The 18,773-nt window shown below is 35.4% G+C and overlaps 2 protein-coding genes and 1 non-coding gene across 4 annotated transcripts; 2 read left to right on the forward strand and 1 right to left on the reverse strand.

Moving 5' to 3' along the window:
• The first annotated feature begins 1,452 nt into the window (after positions 1–1,452).
• Positions 1,453–12,571, forward strand: LOC109003496 (potassium transporter 3). 2 transcript variants are annotated; one of them, XM_018981644.2, is made up of 9 exons: positions 1,453–1,597; positions 2,400–2,643; positions 2,736–2,984; positions 3,121–3,171; positions 3,770–4,030; positions 4,113–4,165; positions 8,335–8,449; positions 10,059–10,313; positions 11,182–12,571. In XM_018981644.2, exons 1-9 carry the CDS (start codon positions 1,595–1,597, stop codon positions 12,282–12,284), a joined length of 2,334 nt encoding a protein of 777 aa, XP_018837189.1. In that variant the 5' UTR covers positions 1,453–1,594; the 3' UTR covers positions 12,285–12,571. The 2 variants fall into 2 exon arrangements, with proteins under 2 accessions (XP_018837189.1, XP_018837190.1); XM_018981645.2 differs by lacking the exon at positions 1,453–1,597 and having other exon boundaries at positions 2,726–2,984.
• Positions 12,572–13,713: 1,142 nt separating this feature from the next.
• On the forward strand, positions 13,714–17,510 carry LOC109003498. Its single transcript, XM_018981648.2, has 3 exons — positions 13,714–14,041; positions 14,407–14,559; positions 16,351–17,510. Exons 1-3 carry the CDS (start codon positions 13,886–13,888, stop codon positions 17,089–17,091), a joined length of 1,050 nt encoding a protein of 349 aa, XP_018837193.1. The 5' UTR covers positions 13,714–13,885; the 3' UTR covers positions 17,092–17,510.
• A 247-nt stretch (positions 17,511–17,757) lies between these two features.
• TRNAL-CAA lies at positions 17,758–17,841 on the reverse strand. The gene has a single exon. It is a non-coding gene; the product is annotated as a tRNA-Leu (tRNA).
• Between the last annotated feature and the right edge of the window lie 932 nt (positions 17,842–18,773).

Here is an 18,773-nt window from a genome sequence, read left to right on the forward strand (position 1 = left end):
ACAGTTGGAAAGGTATATTTTTTAAAATATGCTAATTAAATAACATGCATGATTGCTAAATAATATACAAAACATGAAGTTAGATCTATAAAATGTGGTCGTTGAAAAAGTAAATAAAAACAAATAATAATAAAATTATTATTATAAAAAGTGTGAAATTTAAAAGTTATAAACATGTATAGATGACACACTTAATAAAATATTGATATGACATTATTTGATTTAAAAGATAAATTCTAAATTTTAAATCTTACAAATAAACTATTTTAATATAATTCACATGGACAATATATAACGCACATTTGTAAAACAAAACAAAAAAAGCATATTATATAAAGATTTGTTAAAATTTTGCATGACCAATAGTGCTCCTCTTAGGGTTGAGCACCGACCTACCTTCGACTCCAATCCCGATTTTGTCAGAGGTTGAATCCAACTTCCAATTTTGACTCCGATTCGTATAGCTTCCAATCTGACTCCAACTCCAACTTGTTGGAGTGGAGTCGGATTTAGATTTTTGTATTGAGATTTTTCTCTTAGTCTATTTGAACTTTCAATTTGACTATTTTGGACTCTCACTAATTAGATTTGGACTTCCAGATTTCAGTTTTTGTTAAAAAAAAAACAAAATTTGGATTTATATTTTATTAAAAATAACAAAATTTGAAAAAATAAATTATTATACAAATTAATGTTATTATACATTAGTATTATATGTTATTATATGTTAATGTTTATACATTAGTATTACATATTATTATATATTGATTATTATATATTACTAATACATGTTATTATACTTTAGTTATTATATATTAATATTGCATATTATTATAAATTTGGTTTATGTAGAACCCTAGACAATACATGCAAAATCCTTAGAGATCTTATTCAACTGTGTTGGTTGAATTATTTTTATAAATTATTTTATTTTAATTGTATATATATATTTTAATTTTTTCTTAATGATTAAAGAAATGGTGATTAATAAATTTATTTATTTTTTATTTTTTCTTAATGGTTAAGAATGTTTAAAAAATACTTAATGGAAAAAAAAACTATTTAGACTGACGTGCATATTTGGAACGCATGCAACCAAGCATTGTCCCTCAATTTAAAAACAGTACATTTTAAAATTTTGTAAAAAAGTAGTTACCCTTTTCACAGAAATATTTAATTTACACAGAAATACTTATACGATAAAATGAATTAATATAATAGAATATATCAAATTTTGTTTTATAATAACAAGAAATTTATAATTTAATGAATCAAATTAATGATTAAATTACGATAATATATAAATTATTATGTTTAAAATTTCTGCATTGATAAAATAGTAGAAAGTTTGGAATAAAAAATCACCGACAGCAAGGAATGATACGCGATAAAAGTAATACCTTTTTTTCTTTGGTTGTCTTTTCCCAGTTGAAATAAAAAGAGACGAAACAGTCCTTTTAACCCGCGAGATTCCGATCCGTTCGTCGTAAGAAAAAACTTTCTACGTATATATATAGAAAATCCCGAAAGCATTCGCTTCGAGCTTCTTCGTTTTCAGCAATTTAGCGACAGAGAAAGGAGGAGAAGAACGACCATGGTACGTCTTCGTCTCTCACATCGAAACCAAATTCGTTTGTTTAGCTAGTTTATTTGTCCATACTTTCTGATAATCAAACAGTGTTTAATTCGTTTTTTTTTTCTTTCTTATATGTATGCGCGCGCGTGCGCACACACGCATATTTTCCCTTTTATTCTTTTTGTTGCTGGTTCATATTATGGTATTATTTGATTAAAGTCTTATCATATCTGATTGAGTTCAAAGTGTGAAACCGTGCTGGAAGCAATTGATCGAATTTTTGGTTTCGTGATGCAAGAGAAAATTGGCTGAGCAGTCTGGAGTAAAAAAGCTTAGCTGTAACTGTTTGGAACGTCACCCGCTTGAGTCTTTTTATTTTGATTTTCCCCCTTTTTTGTGCTCGCTCAGCGAGCACTTTGGAATAGATTCAAGCACGGTTAATGCTTTGAGAGTTGGAGTTTGATGAGGCTGATTGAAAAATACCTTGTGAAATTTGATTAAGATATAGATATTTTGAGAATTCAACGAGGAAATGTTGATGGGAACTATAAAACGAAGATTGATTTGGTACTTATCTACTATTTTGGTATTCAGAAAAGATCATTTATTACTCCCCTTTCTCTCTCGCGAGAAGTAATAACTTGTGTTAAAAGAAACTACTTTGAAATCCATGGAACTCTGCAGTATGATAGGACATGTTTCTCATCTAAAAGGTAATATTGCAAAACCAATGATATCTTTTTATCGCTTTCTTCATGCAACTGCTGGAATGATCCAATAATTGTTAATTTCCGAAATTTACTTTCTTTCCGTATTTAAACAGGTTGAAGGTCGACGTCAGCGCAAACAAATTCTGATTTTGGTATATCAGAGCTTTGGGCTAGTTTTTGGTGGCTTGAGCATTTCCCCACTTTATGTTTACAAGAGTACATTTTCTGGGAGTTTGGGTAATTATCAAACTGAGGATGCAATATTTGGGGTGTTTTCCTTGATTTTTTGGACTTTTACCCTTCTTTCGCTGTTGAAGTATGTCATTATCATGCTGAGTGCAAATGACAATGGTGAAGGTAAAGATTTCAATTTTTTTCCCCAAAGAAGCTACAAGTTGTTTTCCTTGTTTTCTATTTGGATGTATCTATGACCATTTAGTCATTTGCAGGAGGAATTATGGCATTATATTCACTCCTTTGCCGAAATGCAAAATTCTCGTTGCTGCCTAATTATCAAGCAGCGGATGAGGAGCTTCTCACGTATCATTACCGAGGTTTCTCAAATAGAAGTATACCTTCCTCTATAATTAGACGATTTGTTGAGAGGCATAAAAGCACAAAAACCGGCTTACTGATTGTTACCTTATTTGGTGCTTGCATGGTAATTAGTGTTGGTGTCTTAACACCTGCAATTTCTGGTAAATGCACTTTCTTTCTTCACTTTTTTTTTTTAGAGTTTTTCAGTTGAACTTCTACTGACCGATTTTGCCATCACTCATGGTTATGTGCGTCTATTGTTTTCTACCTGTGCTAATAGATATCCTGTTTTGGCAGTTCTTTCATCTGTTGAGGGCCTAAAATTTCGAGCGACAAATCTGCATAATAGTGAGTATGACTCTCATAAAAGAGAAAAATAATATACAAATGTATGCATATGTCTTCAACTTGTTTGTGATTTGCCAAGGAAACTTTTTTTTGTAAGTAATTTATCTACGAAATGTGAAAGTTAATATTATATGTCTTGCTGAAAAGGGTATCTAACTTGAGAAGTGTTATGATCTATGATCTTATGATAAGTTGACCTCATTCTGTACAAGGAAGATTTCAGTCTAAAGTTATGAGGGAAGATCTCAGTCTAAAGTTATGAGGAAAATGAGACACGAAATGCTATGATGAGAACTAAGAGGGCTATACATGAGAGCTATAACCTTTTTGAACTCACAATGTTGTATGCCTGAGTTCACATTGGCAAAGGGAACCTAAATTTTACATAATTTATTTTCTGATCCTTTCAGCATCAATGCCTAGCAAGAGGGTAAGAGTTGGGGGATTTTCTGGAATTGTCTGCTTTTGGCATATAAAAGTGCTATTATTTTATGCATATATAACTATTTGTTAACCATGGAGTAATGTACTGGAATTCAGTTTACTGTCTTTTTTCTGACTTTCAATTGAATTTGCCAACACTTAAATAATTACACAGGTATCGTGATTGTTATTGCCTGTATTTTACTGGTCGGTCTTTTTGTCTTGCAACACCGAGGCAGCCACAAGGTGGCATTTATGTTCGCTCCCATCATGATTCTATGGGTCCTTGCGATTGCTACTGTTGGTGTCTACAATGTCATTAAGTGGAATCCAAGGGTATACCAGGCTCTTTCTCCATATTATATTTACAAGTTCTTTAAGGACACAGGAAAAGATGGTTGGGTTTCTCTTGGAGGAGTAATACTCTGTGTTGCTGGTAAATATGGCCTTTGGAATCTCTTCTGGTTTGTTAAGCTCTGCACTTGTTAATCTGTGTAGAATTTTCTTGTTGACTGCAGGAACTGAAGCAATGTTTGCAGAACTTGGCTACTTCACCGCAGCATCAATGAGGGTATGTAAAATGATTGATTGCAGAATAGGGTTCTGTTTCCATATCTAATGTTTTTGGGTAACAATATTGAAGCCACAAGAATGAAATATGGTCATTAATGCAACTTATGCCTTAAATGGGTAATAATGCTTAGAACTTTTAAAGCTTACTTCTGATAGAGGCTTTGGGTTTTCGTATTTTGGTTAAAATAAAAATTCTTGAACGGTACATTACCAGCATTAAAGGGTTAAACAACTCACCCCATAGATTAAAAGATCTCGATTAGGGTTGTAAATGAACCAGTCTGTTCGATAGCCTATTTGGTACTCACTCGGTTAAACTTGAATCGAACTCGACTCGTGAAAAAAAAAGCTTGTTTGTGAAAGTAGATACCCACTCGATTTGTAAATGACACATACCCGACAAAACTCGACTCGACTCGGCTAAGTCTCATTAAGGCCCGCTCGTTTATGTTCGAGTCGACTCGTTAGCTCGACTCGATTAAAACTCATTCATATATTGATAAATATATACATATACCTATATATATACATATATATATGTATTAGCTAATAATTTAAGCATACCACTTTTATAATTAAATATATAATATGTAATTAATTACTTATGTCTATATAGTGAATGTAATTCATAGGTATATTTTATAATTTGTATAATAATTAGTCGATAAAATTTAATAATTTAATATACTAGTATGCGGGAACCATATATGAAATAGATATATGCTATTAATAGTATGTGTAAACATATAATATATTGTTATTTTGGATAAATATCAAGTAGTTAGATATTAATTATTTATATTTTTTTATAATTTTATAATTCAATAGAGATTCTACTTGTTAGTTGTATAAATTCAATATTAGATATTTTATTTTATTTTTATTTAATTTGTTAATTATTAAATCTTATTCAAAAAATAAAAAAATAAACAATTCGAGCTCGAGGTCGGCTCGACTCGAACTCGTTTGTAGGATGAGTTTGAGATTGAATTCAAGTTGAGAGTTTAGCTTATCGAGTCGAATTCGAACAAAGAATAAAAAAATAATCTCGAGCTCGAGCTTGAGTATTTTGAGTCGAGCTGAGCTTGGCAAGCTAAAGACCTGCTCGGTTCGGCTCGATTACGGCCTTAATCTCGATCCTATTTAAATCTTTGGATGGACCTACTATGCTGCATTAAAAAATTGAAGATAATAAGTGATAACGATAAGTGATTAAGGCCGTAATCGAGCCGAGCCGATTACGGCCTTAATTATGCTGCATTAAATACTTGTCTTTTGGTGTGTTATATGTTTCAATTCTTTGAAATTTTAGGACTACCAATCAATGTGAGTATGCAACTTCACTTCAACTGCTTTTTGTTATGAGAATATGTGTACTTTCTATTAGGACATAAAATTTTCTTGCTTGTCTACCGGTATTTTTTTCCTCATCTTTTCCGTTGCTTCCTCGCCGTGGATCACTTAAGTTGTAACGACTCTAAGAAAGTTCAAGCCACGTATGAGCCTATACTCCAAATAGACTAGTCAAAGTTTTTTTTTTAATAAGAAAATTTATTGATCCTCATAGTTAGGCATAACCCAAGTACACAGGTAGTATACAAGATAGAAATACCTAATTACAGCCTACGAACAAAAGAAGAAGCATACAAGTCGTTAAAATTAACTAGTAACAAAGATTGGAAAAGTAAGTCTCTAATCCCCCCCCCCCCCCCCACCCCAAATAAGCATTTTCTGGTTTCAAAACATCTTCCATTCCTTTCATTCCATAATACACCACATAAGACATAGTGGCACCATCTTCCAAACATCCGCTACTAGACAATTTCCCCGTATTCCACTCCAACAAGCCAAAAGATCCACCACCCTTTTAGGCCTCACCAAATCAATGTCCAGCCTAAAAAATATTTCATCCCATAAAGCCTTCGCCACATTACAATGGAGAAGAAGATGGTCTGTCAATTCGCCATTCCATTTGCACATAAAGCACCAATCTATTTTTGAAAAAACCACGCTATCTCAACTTGTCTATGGTCAGAATTTTCCCTTGAGAGGCCAGCCAACCAAAGAAAGCAACTTTTAGGGGCATGGCTTCTCCCTCCCAGGCAAGGGGGATTCCATTCACCACCCTCGTTACAACCCCCCTTAAAATCTCGTACGTGCTTGTTAGGCTATTCTATTGTAGGTGGTACAGCTGAAAGCCTACAATTTTTATTGGAACTTGTCTTTGATATCATCTGTAATAATTCAAGGAAAACTCAAGTCACATTTGAGCCTACACTCCTAAGAACTAGTCAAGGTTACAATTAGAACCCATTAAAATCATTAGTGCTACATCCACAAATGAATTACACAAAGTAATCTCACAAATTGGCGTGGCTTCATTTGATCTATTAGATCTACTTTACAATAAAAGTAACTTTACAATTTGACGAATCATATTAAGCCACATTAGTTTGTGTGATTGTTTTTGTGTAATAACTTTGTGGTTAGAGCATTTCTCTAAAATGATTATAAAGGGCAAGAGCTGCTCTCTCCTAAGCAATATGAGATTCCATTCACCACTCTCATATCCTCAATTTGGGGTAATACATAAGTGCATCGTGGCAAGGGAAAAGGAAGATAATGCTGCTCAAGCATTATAACTGTGGACATTACTGTATCCAGCAAAATTAGATCAAGCAGAGCCGACTCTCAAAGTTTTACCCTCTAGGTTATTTAGATCAAAATGGAAAGAGCTTGTTGATTTAAATCATGGTAAACTGTTGTTGAAGCTTATAGAAATTACCTTTAGTTGTTCTACTGTTCCTTTATCTTTTGTAAAAATACACTTTAGCCCCTCCAAACTATCACTCCTTTTGCAATATAATCACCAAACTACTAAATTTGTTGCTGAGCTCCCCAATTTAAAACATAAGTTGTAATTTATCCTCTCCTTAAGGGTTGGATCTTAAAAGAGGGGGCAAATTGCAAAAGGAGTGATAGTTTGCTCATTGCTGATCATTTTGCAAAAAAGCAAAATGGTAATTTGAAAGGTAAAGTGCAATTATCCCTTATATTTCTATATTTGAAATAGATCCCGTTTCGTTACTCTTCCTTTTGTAACTCACTTGGGACATGAGCAAGGGTGAGGCTAAGGAGGGGAAGGACAAAAATCTGATTCTTTAAATTTTTCTTGGCATTTTCTTCTACTCTTGGCCGCCTAAAAGGTACTTTAACGTTGTCTGGCCTAAGTCTAATTTTTAGCTTCACACCTGCATATGAGGATCAAATACCAATGAATGTTTCTTGCTGTTCATCTTGCCTCGCCTTTTCTGATAGGGGGAGGGGAGTATTGGGTCTGGTGGTTCATTACTTTTGTAATGTTTTACTCTTTGGGAGGTATCATGCCTGGCTTTGTTGATGGGGTTTGATGCTGGGGCAGGAAAACGGCCTTTCTAACTATTTATCCTCAAAATGCATCATCTCCCTGTACTAGCCACCAACTTCATGTTCTTGTTTTGGGGCATCAAAATGATTGCCTAGCATCAAAATGATCGTCTGCCATCTTGCCCCTTGGTTTCTTATAGGGGAAGGGGAGTTATGGGATCCGGTGGTTCATTACTTTGGCAATGTTATACGCTTTGGGAGGTATCATGCCTGGCTTTGTTGATGGGGCTTGATGTTGGGTCAGGAAAACAATCCATATACTAGGAATCAAAACAATAACCTAGCATCTTTCTATGAGGATCAGTCTTAACTGGCAAGTATATCTCCCGAACTCACAATTTCTGTTTTCCATTTCTATTCTATTTTTCTGCGGTGGATGCCACAGAAGATTTTGTCATAAAATGGTAAAGGATGTCAATTGAAAAATATTCCAAAATATTCCCATTTTTGAATCAGTGGTTCTGATCCTGCCATCCAATGTAGATGGTCAAAAAGGAAAAGTCTCAGGGGAACTTTGATATGCAGTATGCTGAACCCAGATTCTCTTTTGTCATATGTTTGGTCAAATGGGACAGGTTTCCCCTTTTCCCACAATCTGGAGTTGAGTAGTTCCTTGTATTTTAAGGTTGTGCTTGTTATTATTGTGGCTCAGTTTTTTTTTAATTTAAATTTATTGACCATTATTTCATCAATTTGTTAACAACTGCTAGTAAAACTCTAAATAGTTTTTGCTTTGTGCAGGTCACATTTTCTTGTCTTATTTACCCATGTTTAATACTTCAATATATGGGCCAAGCTGCATTTCTTTCAAAGAATGTTTCCGAAGTGTCTATGAGCTTTTATGCTTCCATTCCTGGTAAGTTTATTGAAGGGGTAAATATAGTTGAAGTCATTCATTCTTTTTTTTTTTGTTTTGGGGGGGGGGGACTCTCCCTGATAAATGCCACTTCTTACATCATCCTGTTGGCTACAATGTGCCATGATGCTGAATTCCTGATCTCTCTCTCTCTCTCTCTCTCTATCATTGGCACATGACTAGTAATTAGTTAGATTCCTGGCTGGATTTGGTCCAGTTGATGATCTGAGTCACTCAATTAGCTTACCATTGATGTTATATATCAAAGTTTCTTGTTGTTTTCTTTCTAGTCGAAAGCTTATTTTTTATAAAATTTAATTTTGCATTCTTGAACTACCACCCTATTTAATTGCGCTCTAAATTTCCAAGAACAACAATTCGCACTCTGCACAATTAAATTTAAAGAAACCCTTGATTTTTCGAACAAGTTGTCTAAAATATCTTCATTGCTAAGGTTAAATTTGCATATTTTCTTTTAAGTAAGAAATAAAATAGAAAAAAAAACTAATAATAATCATGTTTTGTTACTAATAAAAATAATGTATAGCAAAGAAAAAATGATTAAAAAAAAAAAACTAAATATTAGTAGATAATAAGAAATAGTGAAAAGGAAAAAAAAAAATCCCAGCACCGGGAGGGGTGGCGGCTGGTGGGGCGGGGGGAGGTGCTCCTTCACCTTCAGCCACCATGTGGTGACCCAAATCAAGGTGGTTCCATGGCGAGCCACCTTCTTAACTGAAGAAGGCAGGGGAGGACCTCCCCCTCCCAACTTCAACTCTTGTTTTTTTTTTTCTTTTTGAATGGAGTCATTTGTGTAGTTCTGTTTTTCCACTTCTCATTATCTCATTGACTTCCACAGTTCTGCAGCCTAAGAGTTTGGAGAGACGGAGAGAAACTGAAAAACATGTGGGTAGACCTTGGATCCTGGTAAAGATTTGCTTGTCTTTGCAAACTGAGTCAAACTGAGCATGGCCTACTCATTTTTTCCTAGCTCAGATCAAGCAATGATCTTCCAGCCTATAGCTTAATGCCCATTACTCTAAGCCACCTACAAATAAACTCTACTTTGCCTCAGCTTCTTTACACCTGTAGCACCCGATGATGTAAACTGACTGACTTCAGCATTTTTAATTATTCTGTCAAGAGATAACATATATAAACAATAAAGATGGAAAAATTGTTGAACAAGTGGAGAAGTCAAATTCTTTCTTCTTTTTTTTTCTTCTCTTTTCAGATTCTTCCATTTCACCATATTTTGTAAAAGGGTTTACTAAATAATTCAATTCCATTCAGACAGTTTCCATGGTGATATCATTTGGGAAGTCATAAAAACCTCAAAAGCATTGTAAATACCCTAGAATATTGTATGCGATCCAAGTAATTGACATTAAAATTTTCAATTGCCTGAACAATATTTCTTTGTCCAAATGCGATATCATGATGATAGCAATACTGTGTACATGGTTACTGGTTAAGTGGAGTGTTGATAAATGTAATTCAGTTAAATTGATAAATTTAATTCAGCTAAAACTCCTGTTGAATCACCATTGAAGGGGAGTGACTTACATGTTAATTATTTTTTAATGCAATATTCTTGCCATGTTTGTAGATCCCTTATTTTGGCCAATGCTTGTGGTGGCAATTTTTGCTGCAATGGTCGCCAGTCAGGCTGTTATATCTGGCACGATCTCAATTGTCAAACAATGCCATGCATTAGGATGTTTCCCTCGTGTCAAGGTTGTTCATACAAGGAGATGGATCCCTGGTCAGATATACATTCCTGAGATAAACTGGATCCTTATGATTCTCAATCTGGCTGTCATAGTCGGTTTTCGAGATGTGAATCCTATTGGAAATGCTTATGGTAAGTTGTTTTTGTCAAGATATATGTTAAGCTGCTCATTTTAATATAATTGTCCTCTCTCATTGGTGTATTTGTGTACATGTATAATTCTTGTGTGCATCACTTTTGTGTTTGACTTTGGAGTTCTTTTTTATTTTTGATACAGTGCTGGTTAGATATTTATATATTGAGAGAGAGAGATATTGCTGGTTTATTGCCTGTATGATCTCGTGCGTTATGGAATAGCGTCAAGTTGTAAACAGAATGCCATTTTTCCTAAATAACCCATGTGTGGAAATATTTGAGTGAAGTTCGAGAGAATTTCAAGTTTTATTCTGCCTGAAGTTTACCGGAATGGTGCTAATGGTGAATTTGGAGTTGGATGACTTCAATAGTAGAGATATCAGAAAGGGAAGCTGCTTTTCTAACCCCTTTTTATTCCATGGTGTATTGTTTTTTTTTTAAGAAATGATGAGCATATGCATATTAGCAGAATGTGTGTTAGATGAATATTTTCTTCTTGCATGAAAGGTCATTTTGGTTGCCATTTTGTTTCCATCCAAACCTACATCATCAAGAATGGTTACATAAATCATGTTAACGTTTCCAACAGTGCCTGGAGTCTTGGAATCCACCTCTGGATTCACTATCACCTGCTTTTATGGACAACTTTGAGAAATAAAAGAAATGGTAGTTACTAACTAGTTGGCTGGAGGTGTGTGTTGATCCATCAAAAGTTGGAATAACTAATCATCTGTTTATCATCATATCTTCTGTGTGACATTGTAAAAGGAAATTCAGTGTGATCTCTCTCTCTCTCTCTCTCTCTCTCTCCCCCTCGCCCGCCCAATTTCTTTGGAAATAGCTAATATGGCTTTGTTAATTTCAGGGATTGCATATCTGACTGTCACATTTGTGACAACTTGCTTGATGTCACTGATCATCAACCTCGTATGGCACAAGAGTCTTGTGTTTTCCCTTATATTCATCCTATTCTTTGGATCCATTGAGCTTATCTTCCTTTCATCTTCTTGCATGAGAATCCCTAAAGGTGGCTGGGTTCCTCTTGTGATCGCTGCGATGTTCTTATTCATTATGTATGTCTGGCATTATGGTTCCAGGAAGAAGTATATATATGACCAACATAACAAGGTTTCCATGAAATGGATACTGACACAGGGTCCTAGTCTTGGGGTCATTAAGGTTCCTGGGATTGGCCTCATATACACTGAATTGGCAACTGGAGTCCCAGCAATGTTTAACCATTTCTTAACAAACTTACCCGCTTTTTATCAAGTAGTTGTCTTCGTCTGTGTTAAAACTGTTCCTGTTCCCTATGTACCCCTTCAAGAACGGTATCTCATTGGCCGGATTGGTCCCAGATCTTACCGGATGTACCGCTGCATTGTCCGAAATGGCTACAAAGATTTTAATAGCAGTGAAGATGATTTTGAAAATGATCTGGTGATGAGCATAGCAGAGTTCATCCAACTGGAAGCTGAAGGTCCCCGTACTCTTGATGGCTCTGTAGATGGTCGAATGGCAGTTGTGAGGACGTCTGAAAAGTTTGGGACTAGATTGAGAAGGTCAGAATCTGCATTCTTTGGTGAAAGCAGTAGCTCAAGCCCTTTGACCTCTGCTACTGTGACTAGCAGCAAGTCCGCCACATTGCAGAAATTGAAGTCTATGAATAGACAGGAATCAATCCATCTCAACAATAGGCCAACGGTTCATTTTGAGTTGGTGAATACAAAATACAAGGATCTACATGTCAAGCAAGAGCTCTTGGAGCTTGTGGAAGCCAAGCATGCTGAGGTTGCATATGTTGTAGGCCACTCGCATATCAAAGCAAAATGGAATTCATCATTCTTAAAGAAGTTTGCAGTCAATATCGTCTACTCTTTCTTGCGTAAAAACTGCCGCGCCCTTTCTGTGGGCTTGAATATCCCCCATATCTGTTTGATTGAAGTTGGTATGACCTACCATGTGTAGCGGAATCTACATGTACGCCTGAAGTATTTTAAGTTACATGGAGTTCCTTTTTTTGGTGCTACTGGAAATTGCAATATGTTGTCACACTTGTGGTTTTTGAGAGAATTGTTGCTCTGAAATCTTCACTGGGCATAATGGTAGGGGGTGAGAGGCTGCATCTGAATGACTGTTTCAATTCATTTTATTGTAGCACTAAATGCAGGCTCCTATGCTCAATCTTAGATCATGGACTGATCTTCCAGTTTGGAAGGCTCGCCATTTATGATTTTCCAAATTGCTTTTGTTTTTCTGTAGAATAAGTTATCATACCTACTGAGTGTATTTTCCTTGGCAATAGAAGGCAAGAATCTAAGAGCCATTACTGGGGACTCTAACTCTAGGCCTAGTTTGGGTACTTAGTAGTCGGTATAATATCTTACTATTATTTATTATTTTATTATTATTCACAATTATTTAATATTTTATTAATCTTATTTTTTATTACTATTCACAGAATTCTCCGCTACGAAGCCAAGAATTTAAAAGCTTGGCCTTTTGCTCAAAACTATTGTGCTTCAGCCAAGAGTGTTCACCTTAATAAAGAAATATCAAAACAGTTTAAACATTGTCTTCCTCTTTCTCGTGGGATGGGAACCCAATTCTTGAACAAAGCCCTGAGCAAATATTTATGTCTCTGAAAACTCAGAGGAATGCCATGATAACCATATTAAAAACGTGCTTTTAACTCTCTTCAATGAGACCATTAAAAGGTCTTCTATGTGGACGTAAGAAACGGGCTAACACCTAACAAAGTAATTACTGCTTCGCCTAACCCAAAAAAAAGGCATAACACCTACTAACAAATTAATAAAAAAAGCAAAAAAAAAAAAAAAGTGTTAACATCTCTATGTAGATAGTGAGATGATATGAGATGGTTTTAGATAAATTAAATAAAATATTATTTTTTAATATTATTATTGTTTTGATATTTAAAAAAGTTAAATTATTTATTATATTTTGTATGAAAATTTAAAAAAATTATAATAATAAAATGATATGTATTAAGAATATTTCTGTATCTAAACATGACCAATAAATGGTCCACGTTTTAATCGGCTGTCCTAAAATATTTGTCACATTACCCAACTCAACTATCCAAAATTTTCGGTCAAAGATCATAATATTTTTTATTATTTCTATAAAGTTCCCAATGATATTCAGTATTTTTTATTTAACCGATTGGGTTTTTAATTTTTTAATTTTTATATTAGTGAATTGATTTTTTTTATTTTTTAAAAATATTTAAAACTGCATAAAAAATAATTAAAAGAAAAGAGAAATAAAATAAAAATATACATTTGCACTCTACACTTTCTTCGGTTAAGTATCGGTCCCCGGTAGCGCTGTCCATTAATAAATTAGGTAGAATTCTTTTTTTAATAATTTATTCTCCATTACATTTTATGTGTTTTTCTTTAAATTCTAGATCCAAGAATTAGGAGATGGTCGAAATTTTACTAGTTTCTTAAAACGGCATTTCAAATTTCCCGACCTCTTTGAAAAATCGAAATCCCAGACTTGTTGAGACATCATTTGGAACTTGTCTTGTGGGAATTGGACTCATGTTGAGTTCCTCTTCCTCTCGCTGTTTCACCCATAACCCCTTCCTTCTTCTTCCCTCTATCTCTCGAATTAGGGTTTCCAATCGACCCGGCACTCTTCGCCCATGTACCCGAACTTCCCGGAGCTTTCAATCTCATTCGCCCCTCTTTAAGAACGTAAGCGATTCCGGAATAACCTTGTTCCCGTTTTTCTTTTTTGGTGAATTTTAACGTCTGATTAGGGTTTAACCATATTGGGTTCCTGACAACATTTAAGAAAAGAAAAGAGGAAAAAAAAAAATGCTAATATAAGTTCTGGTTTTTACCGTCTGGAACCTGAGTTCAGAGGCGTAGTTTAATTTACTTTTACTTTTACTTATTATTTCGAAACATTAAGGGTACAACATTGGAATTAAATTTGTATGGATCTTGTGAATTTGAATCAAATAGTTCGGGGTTAATTTTTGTCAACTTCTTTTGTGTTTGTATTGGCGTGAGTCCTGAGTTGATAAAAAAATTTCTTCTTCCTGCTTACTTTTCAGAAATTGAAAATATCATGCTTTAGGCATGAGGGTTTTGCTTCAGAAGCCCCAAAGACCGAATATGTCGAACATTATCTGCCTGAGGAATCACTGAATTCAGAAACTGACAATTTGTGTACCAGTAAAAGAGATTGGGCATCCAATCTTCGAGAGGTAACACTTCTGGTCATTATTCATTCCTTATCATGGGTGTCTGATGTTAATAATTCTCAGCTGCTATACTTGCTATTCTTCAATTTTTAGCCTATGTATTGTGCATTAGATGTACACCATTTCATATACATCAAAGAACAATAAATGGACTGGCTTATTGGATTAAGACTTTTTGTAATATTCCATATTCATTTTAAGAGGTGGTGAATGAGATCCCACATGGGAGAAGTTCTTGCCTTTTGTAATTATCCTAAGAAGTTATAGTTTTAACATTGAGGCACTGTCCACATCACTTCAGAAGAAACAATATAGACTAGTTTACTTAAAAAAAAAATTGCAACATTGAATAGTCCTTGGGGTATATGCTCAGATGCGGCTTGGCTTTTTTTGGGTCGTTACAAACAATATCAGAGCGATTCCAACCATAAGTGTGGAACTTGGGTTGTGTCAGTTATAAGGGAATTGCCTGACGAGGACGCTAGGAATTGAGGGGTGGAAAATTTTCATACCTCATATTGAATATAGAAGATGGTGAATGGGAACCCACATTGCATGAGAGGGAGAAACTCTTGCTGCCTTTATGATGATTCCAAGGATCTACTTATCAAAAAAATAATGATTCTAAGGATCTTTGATTGTAACTGACTAGTTCTTTTGGAATGTAAACCCATATATGACTTTGGATCATTACCCTTTTTGGTTAAAAGAAATCTAAGCATTGTTTGGTTGATATCAGTGTCTTTGTCATATAGTATTCAGGAGATCTAATAATTCGAGTTACCATTTAGTGGTGAGGCAGCTGACTTTTGTGCTGATGTTGCTCTTAGAACCCTAGGGTGTAGAGTTTTCCCTGCAGTCTTAAGTTAATTGATTAGTAGACCAACTGTTCCAAATGGCAATATATACTTCCCTTGTAGGATGTGTTACATGCCTAATTACCTGCATTTGGACATTGAACAGGAAAGGACTGTGGATCTTTTTGATTACCTTAAAAAAAAACAGAAAATAAAGGAGAAAATGGGTCTTGCAAACCCCCAAATTAGCAAACTTAAGTTTTTTGAAGAAAATGGCCATTCAACTTCATGACTTAAATAATAGGTGAAGAACATTTGACTAGAGAATAACTGAAGCCTAACAATAATTTTAATAATGGAAATAACATAAAATATTTAATCCTAATGGAGATAAGATAGGCACACCTAAGCAAAGATGCCTAAGCCTTCTACTCTGATAACTACTTTTCTTGTCTTTCTTAGCTTCCCCACGTCTTCTACTATTCTTGTTTCTCTTTGCATGAAATTTGCTCCCTTGGATGTGTCTTTCATTTCCATAGACTTTGCCTGCATCTTGTCTCTTGTGGATTTCCCATCCCCTCCTTTGGTCTTGCCCCCACGCAACATAATGCTATACCCTGAGCAAATTCAACCATATAGACCAAAGGAAGCAGTTGGCTGTGCAATTGGAATTCAATCACAAAATTTCTTATGTGTGGGTTTGCATGACAGATGCTTTTTTGTTGTTGTCTAGAAGTGTTGGAAAAGGAAATAAAAGCTCTTTTTCTCGTAATTTACACTCAAGATGCTACTATAACCTCCTCCCTCTTTTCCCGCCAATTTCCAAATACTTTGCTGGGGCATTAATTTCCCCATATATGTGGAAATTTTGAATATAATTTTACTTTAGACCAGGAAATGTTGATTATACCTCAATACCAATTATTATTAATAAATGTATGACATATTTGTCAGCATACACCAAGGTGTGTACTAACTGGCTATGATTAACTTGCAGGCTGCGAATTCAGTGTCCAGGGTGATTGGGAGCAGATGGACTGTACCCTGGACAGCAGAGACCATATTGCAGGTTATGCTTTTATGGATTGCAGCATTCTGGTTCATAGGCTCGTGGATGATTCCATTTGCAGCCCACATTGCTGGTTTCAACAAGGACTCGCTGACATTTAGAGGACAAGCCTTTTTGAGCCTCATAACTGATGTAACTGAAGGCATTGCTGGAATTGCAATTCTTCATCGTTGCCTTTCTAGGTTTTATCCTCTTCCTCCCGATTGGTTTAGATTTAGCCTGAGAGGGAACTGGCATATTGATGTGGTTCTGGGTTGCTTCATGTTTCCCTTGGTTAATCGGCTCTCACAGCTCAACCTTAACCTACTGCCTCTTTTACCTTCTACGCCTGTCACTCTCTCAAGTGTTGAGCAGTCAATTTTTGCTCGGGATCCCGTGGCGATGGCATTGTATGCAGTAGTAGTGTCAATATGTGCTCCTGTCTGGGAGGAAATAGTCTTTCGTGGTTTTCTTCTTCCTTCCTTGACCAAGTACATGCCTGTATGGTGTGCAGTACTGGTGAGCTCGGTCATCTTTGCTCTAGCACATTTTAATGTACAGAGGATGCTACCGCTTATTTTTCTTGGGGCGGTAATGGGTGTTATTTTTACACGGTCAAGGAATCTATTACCATCAATGCTCTTGCATAGCCTCTGGAATGGATTTGTGTTCTTAGATTTGATGAAATAACTGGTAAAGTTGTGCCAAATATATAGTCTAGTGATACCTCTATCCATTCTCAATGAAGCACAACGTCGGGCACATTTCGTGGGGCAGCAGAATAAGTTTATCAAAACATGCCCACAGAAAACAGTACGAGTCCACCTGCTGAATGAAAGTACCAAGCATTGGGCTGACGGACTATGCCATCATGTCTTGTCTTTGATGACATAAAGGGTATAGGTATAAAAGAGAGAATGCGAACGATACATCTTCCATAGTGGATCTTGCATTCCAGCAAAATGTGAAACTCTCTTGTAAATTTCCTGATGAGCATTATTACTCTCTTTCTCCTAATCCTGTCCTGTCTTGCCTCTGTCTCTGTGTGTTTACCATTTTGTTACCTAGGACCAATGTATCTGGGGCCAACCTTTTCACCTGAAAAATGTCCCGCCTCATTTGGCTTTCGGAGACAGGACAGTAAATTCCAACTTAAGAACCTCAAAGCAGGAAAGCAATGTCAAAGTTGGAAAGTTGAACAACTAGGTCATCAATTCCTTCGTTGGTAGTCAAATCATATTGGGAATTAGTTGGCCCCGCCCTTGTATCTAATTTGATGGAACCACACTTCTGAAGGCCCAAAAAAATGAAATTGCAACTCCAACTAAATCCATTACCAAATTTTGTTAAAAACAATGTCAGAAGTGGGATTTGAACCCACGCCCTCTCTCGAAGACCAGAACTTGAGTCTGGCGCCTTAGACCACTCGGCCATCCTGACTGTTGGATGAGTTTAACATCTCGCTTTTAGTTATTTTAAGTTTAACAAAACTCAAGCAGTTGCTCACTTCTGGTTTTCGGATCTGGGACTTGAGCTTGTTTAAAATTGCTTCGAGAAAATTTATGGTACTTCTGAAATTTTTTTTTTAAGAAATGCGACATACAGTTGTAGAGTATATAAGTGCCGTGCAATCATTTTAAAAAATAGTGGAGTCCATTTTAATATGAATCTCGTATTTATTCATATTTTTTCAAAATGATTACGTAACGCTTACATATTCACATCTATTTTTTTTTGTCTTGTTGGGGAGAGGGAGGTTATTTCCTTATGTTAAAAGAGTCTGAATCACAGATCTTCCTAAAGAAAGAAAGAAGCAGTTGTGGCATTCATTGGCTTGGTTAGCAGCATGATTGTTAGACATGTAATTAAATTGTAAAAAATCTCTTCAAAGTTTACCAGTTATTTGCATTGCATGGCCAGCTTTTGGCCTACCCATAATGTCGTTTTCGATCTAATTGAAGAATTTGTCACATACGGACCAATGGGCAACTTGTTGCCATGCATCATATATATGTTAGTTTCTCTTTCTTACTCTGTCAACCTCGTTTTTTGTCTATGAATCTGTGTTCACTACAATAAATAGCCGTTTATGCGGCCAAAACATATTGCGGTGAGCAGCAATTGGACGGTAGAAACCATTTATTACTGTAGCCGTGCTTTTGTTCTGGAGATAGAGAAAATCACCGCTAAAAATACTATTTACGGCGACAATATGTCGCCGCAAATATAATCGCACATACAACCTCCGCGTATGGCACGCATGGGTCTTTGACGACGACGTTTTTGCTGTATTTGCGACGATTTGTAACCGCCACAAAATATCATATTAAAATCCTTCGAAGTCTCCTTCTTTCTTTTTCCCCCTGTTTCTT

This window comes from Juglans regia, chromosome 2 (genome assembly GCF_001411555.2).
Source record: "Juglans regia cultivar Chandler chromosome 2, Walnut 2.0, whole genome shotgun sequence".
NCBI classification, from domain to species: domain Eukaryota; kingdom Viridiplantae; phylum Streptophyta; class Magnoliopsida; order Fagales; family Juglandaceae; genus Juglans; species Juglans regia.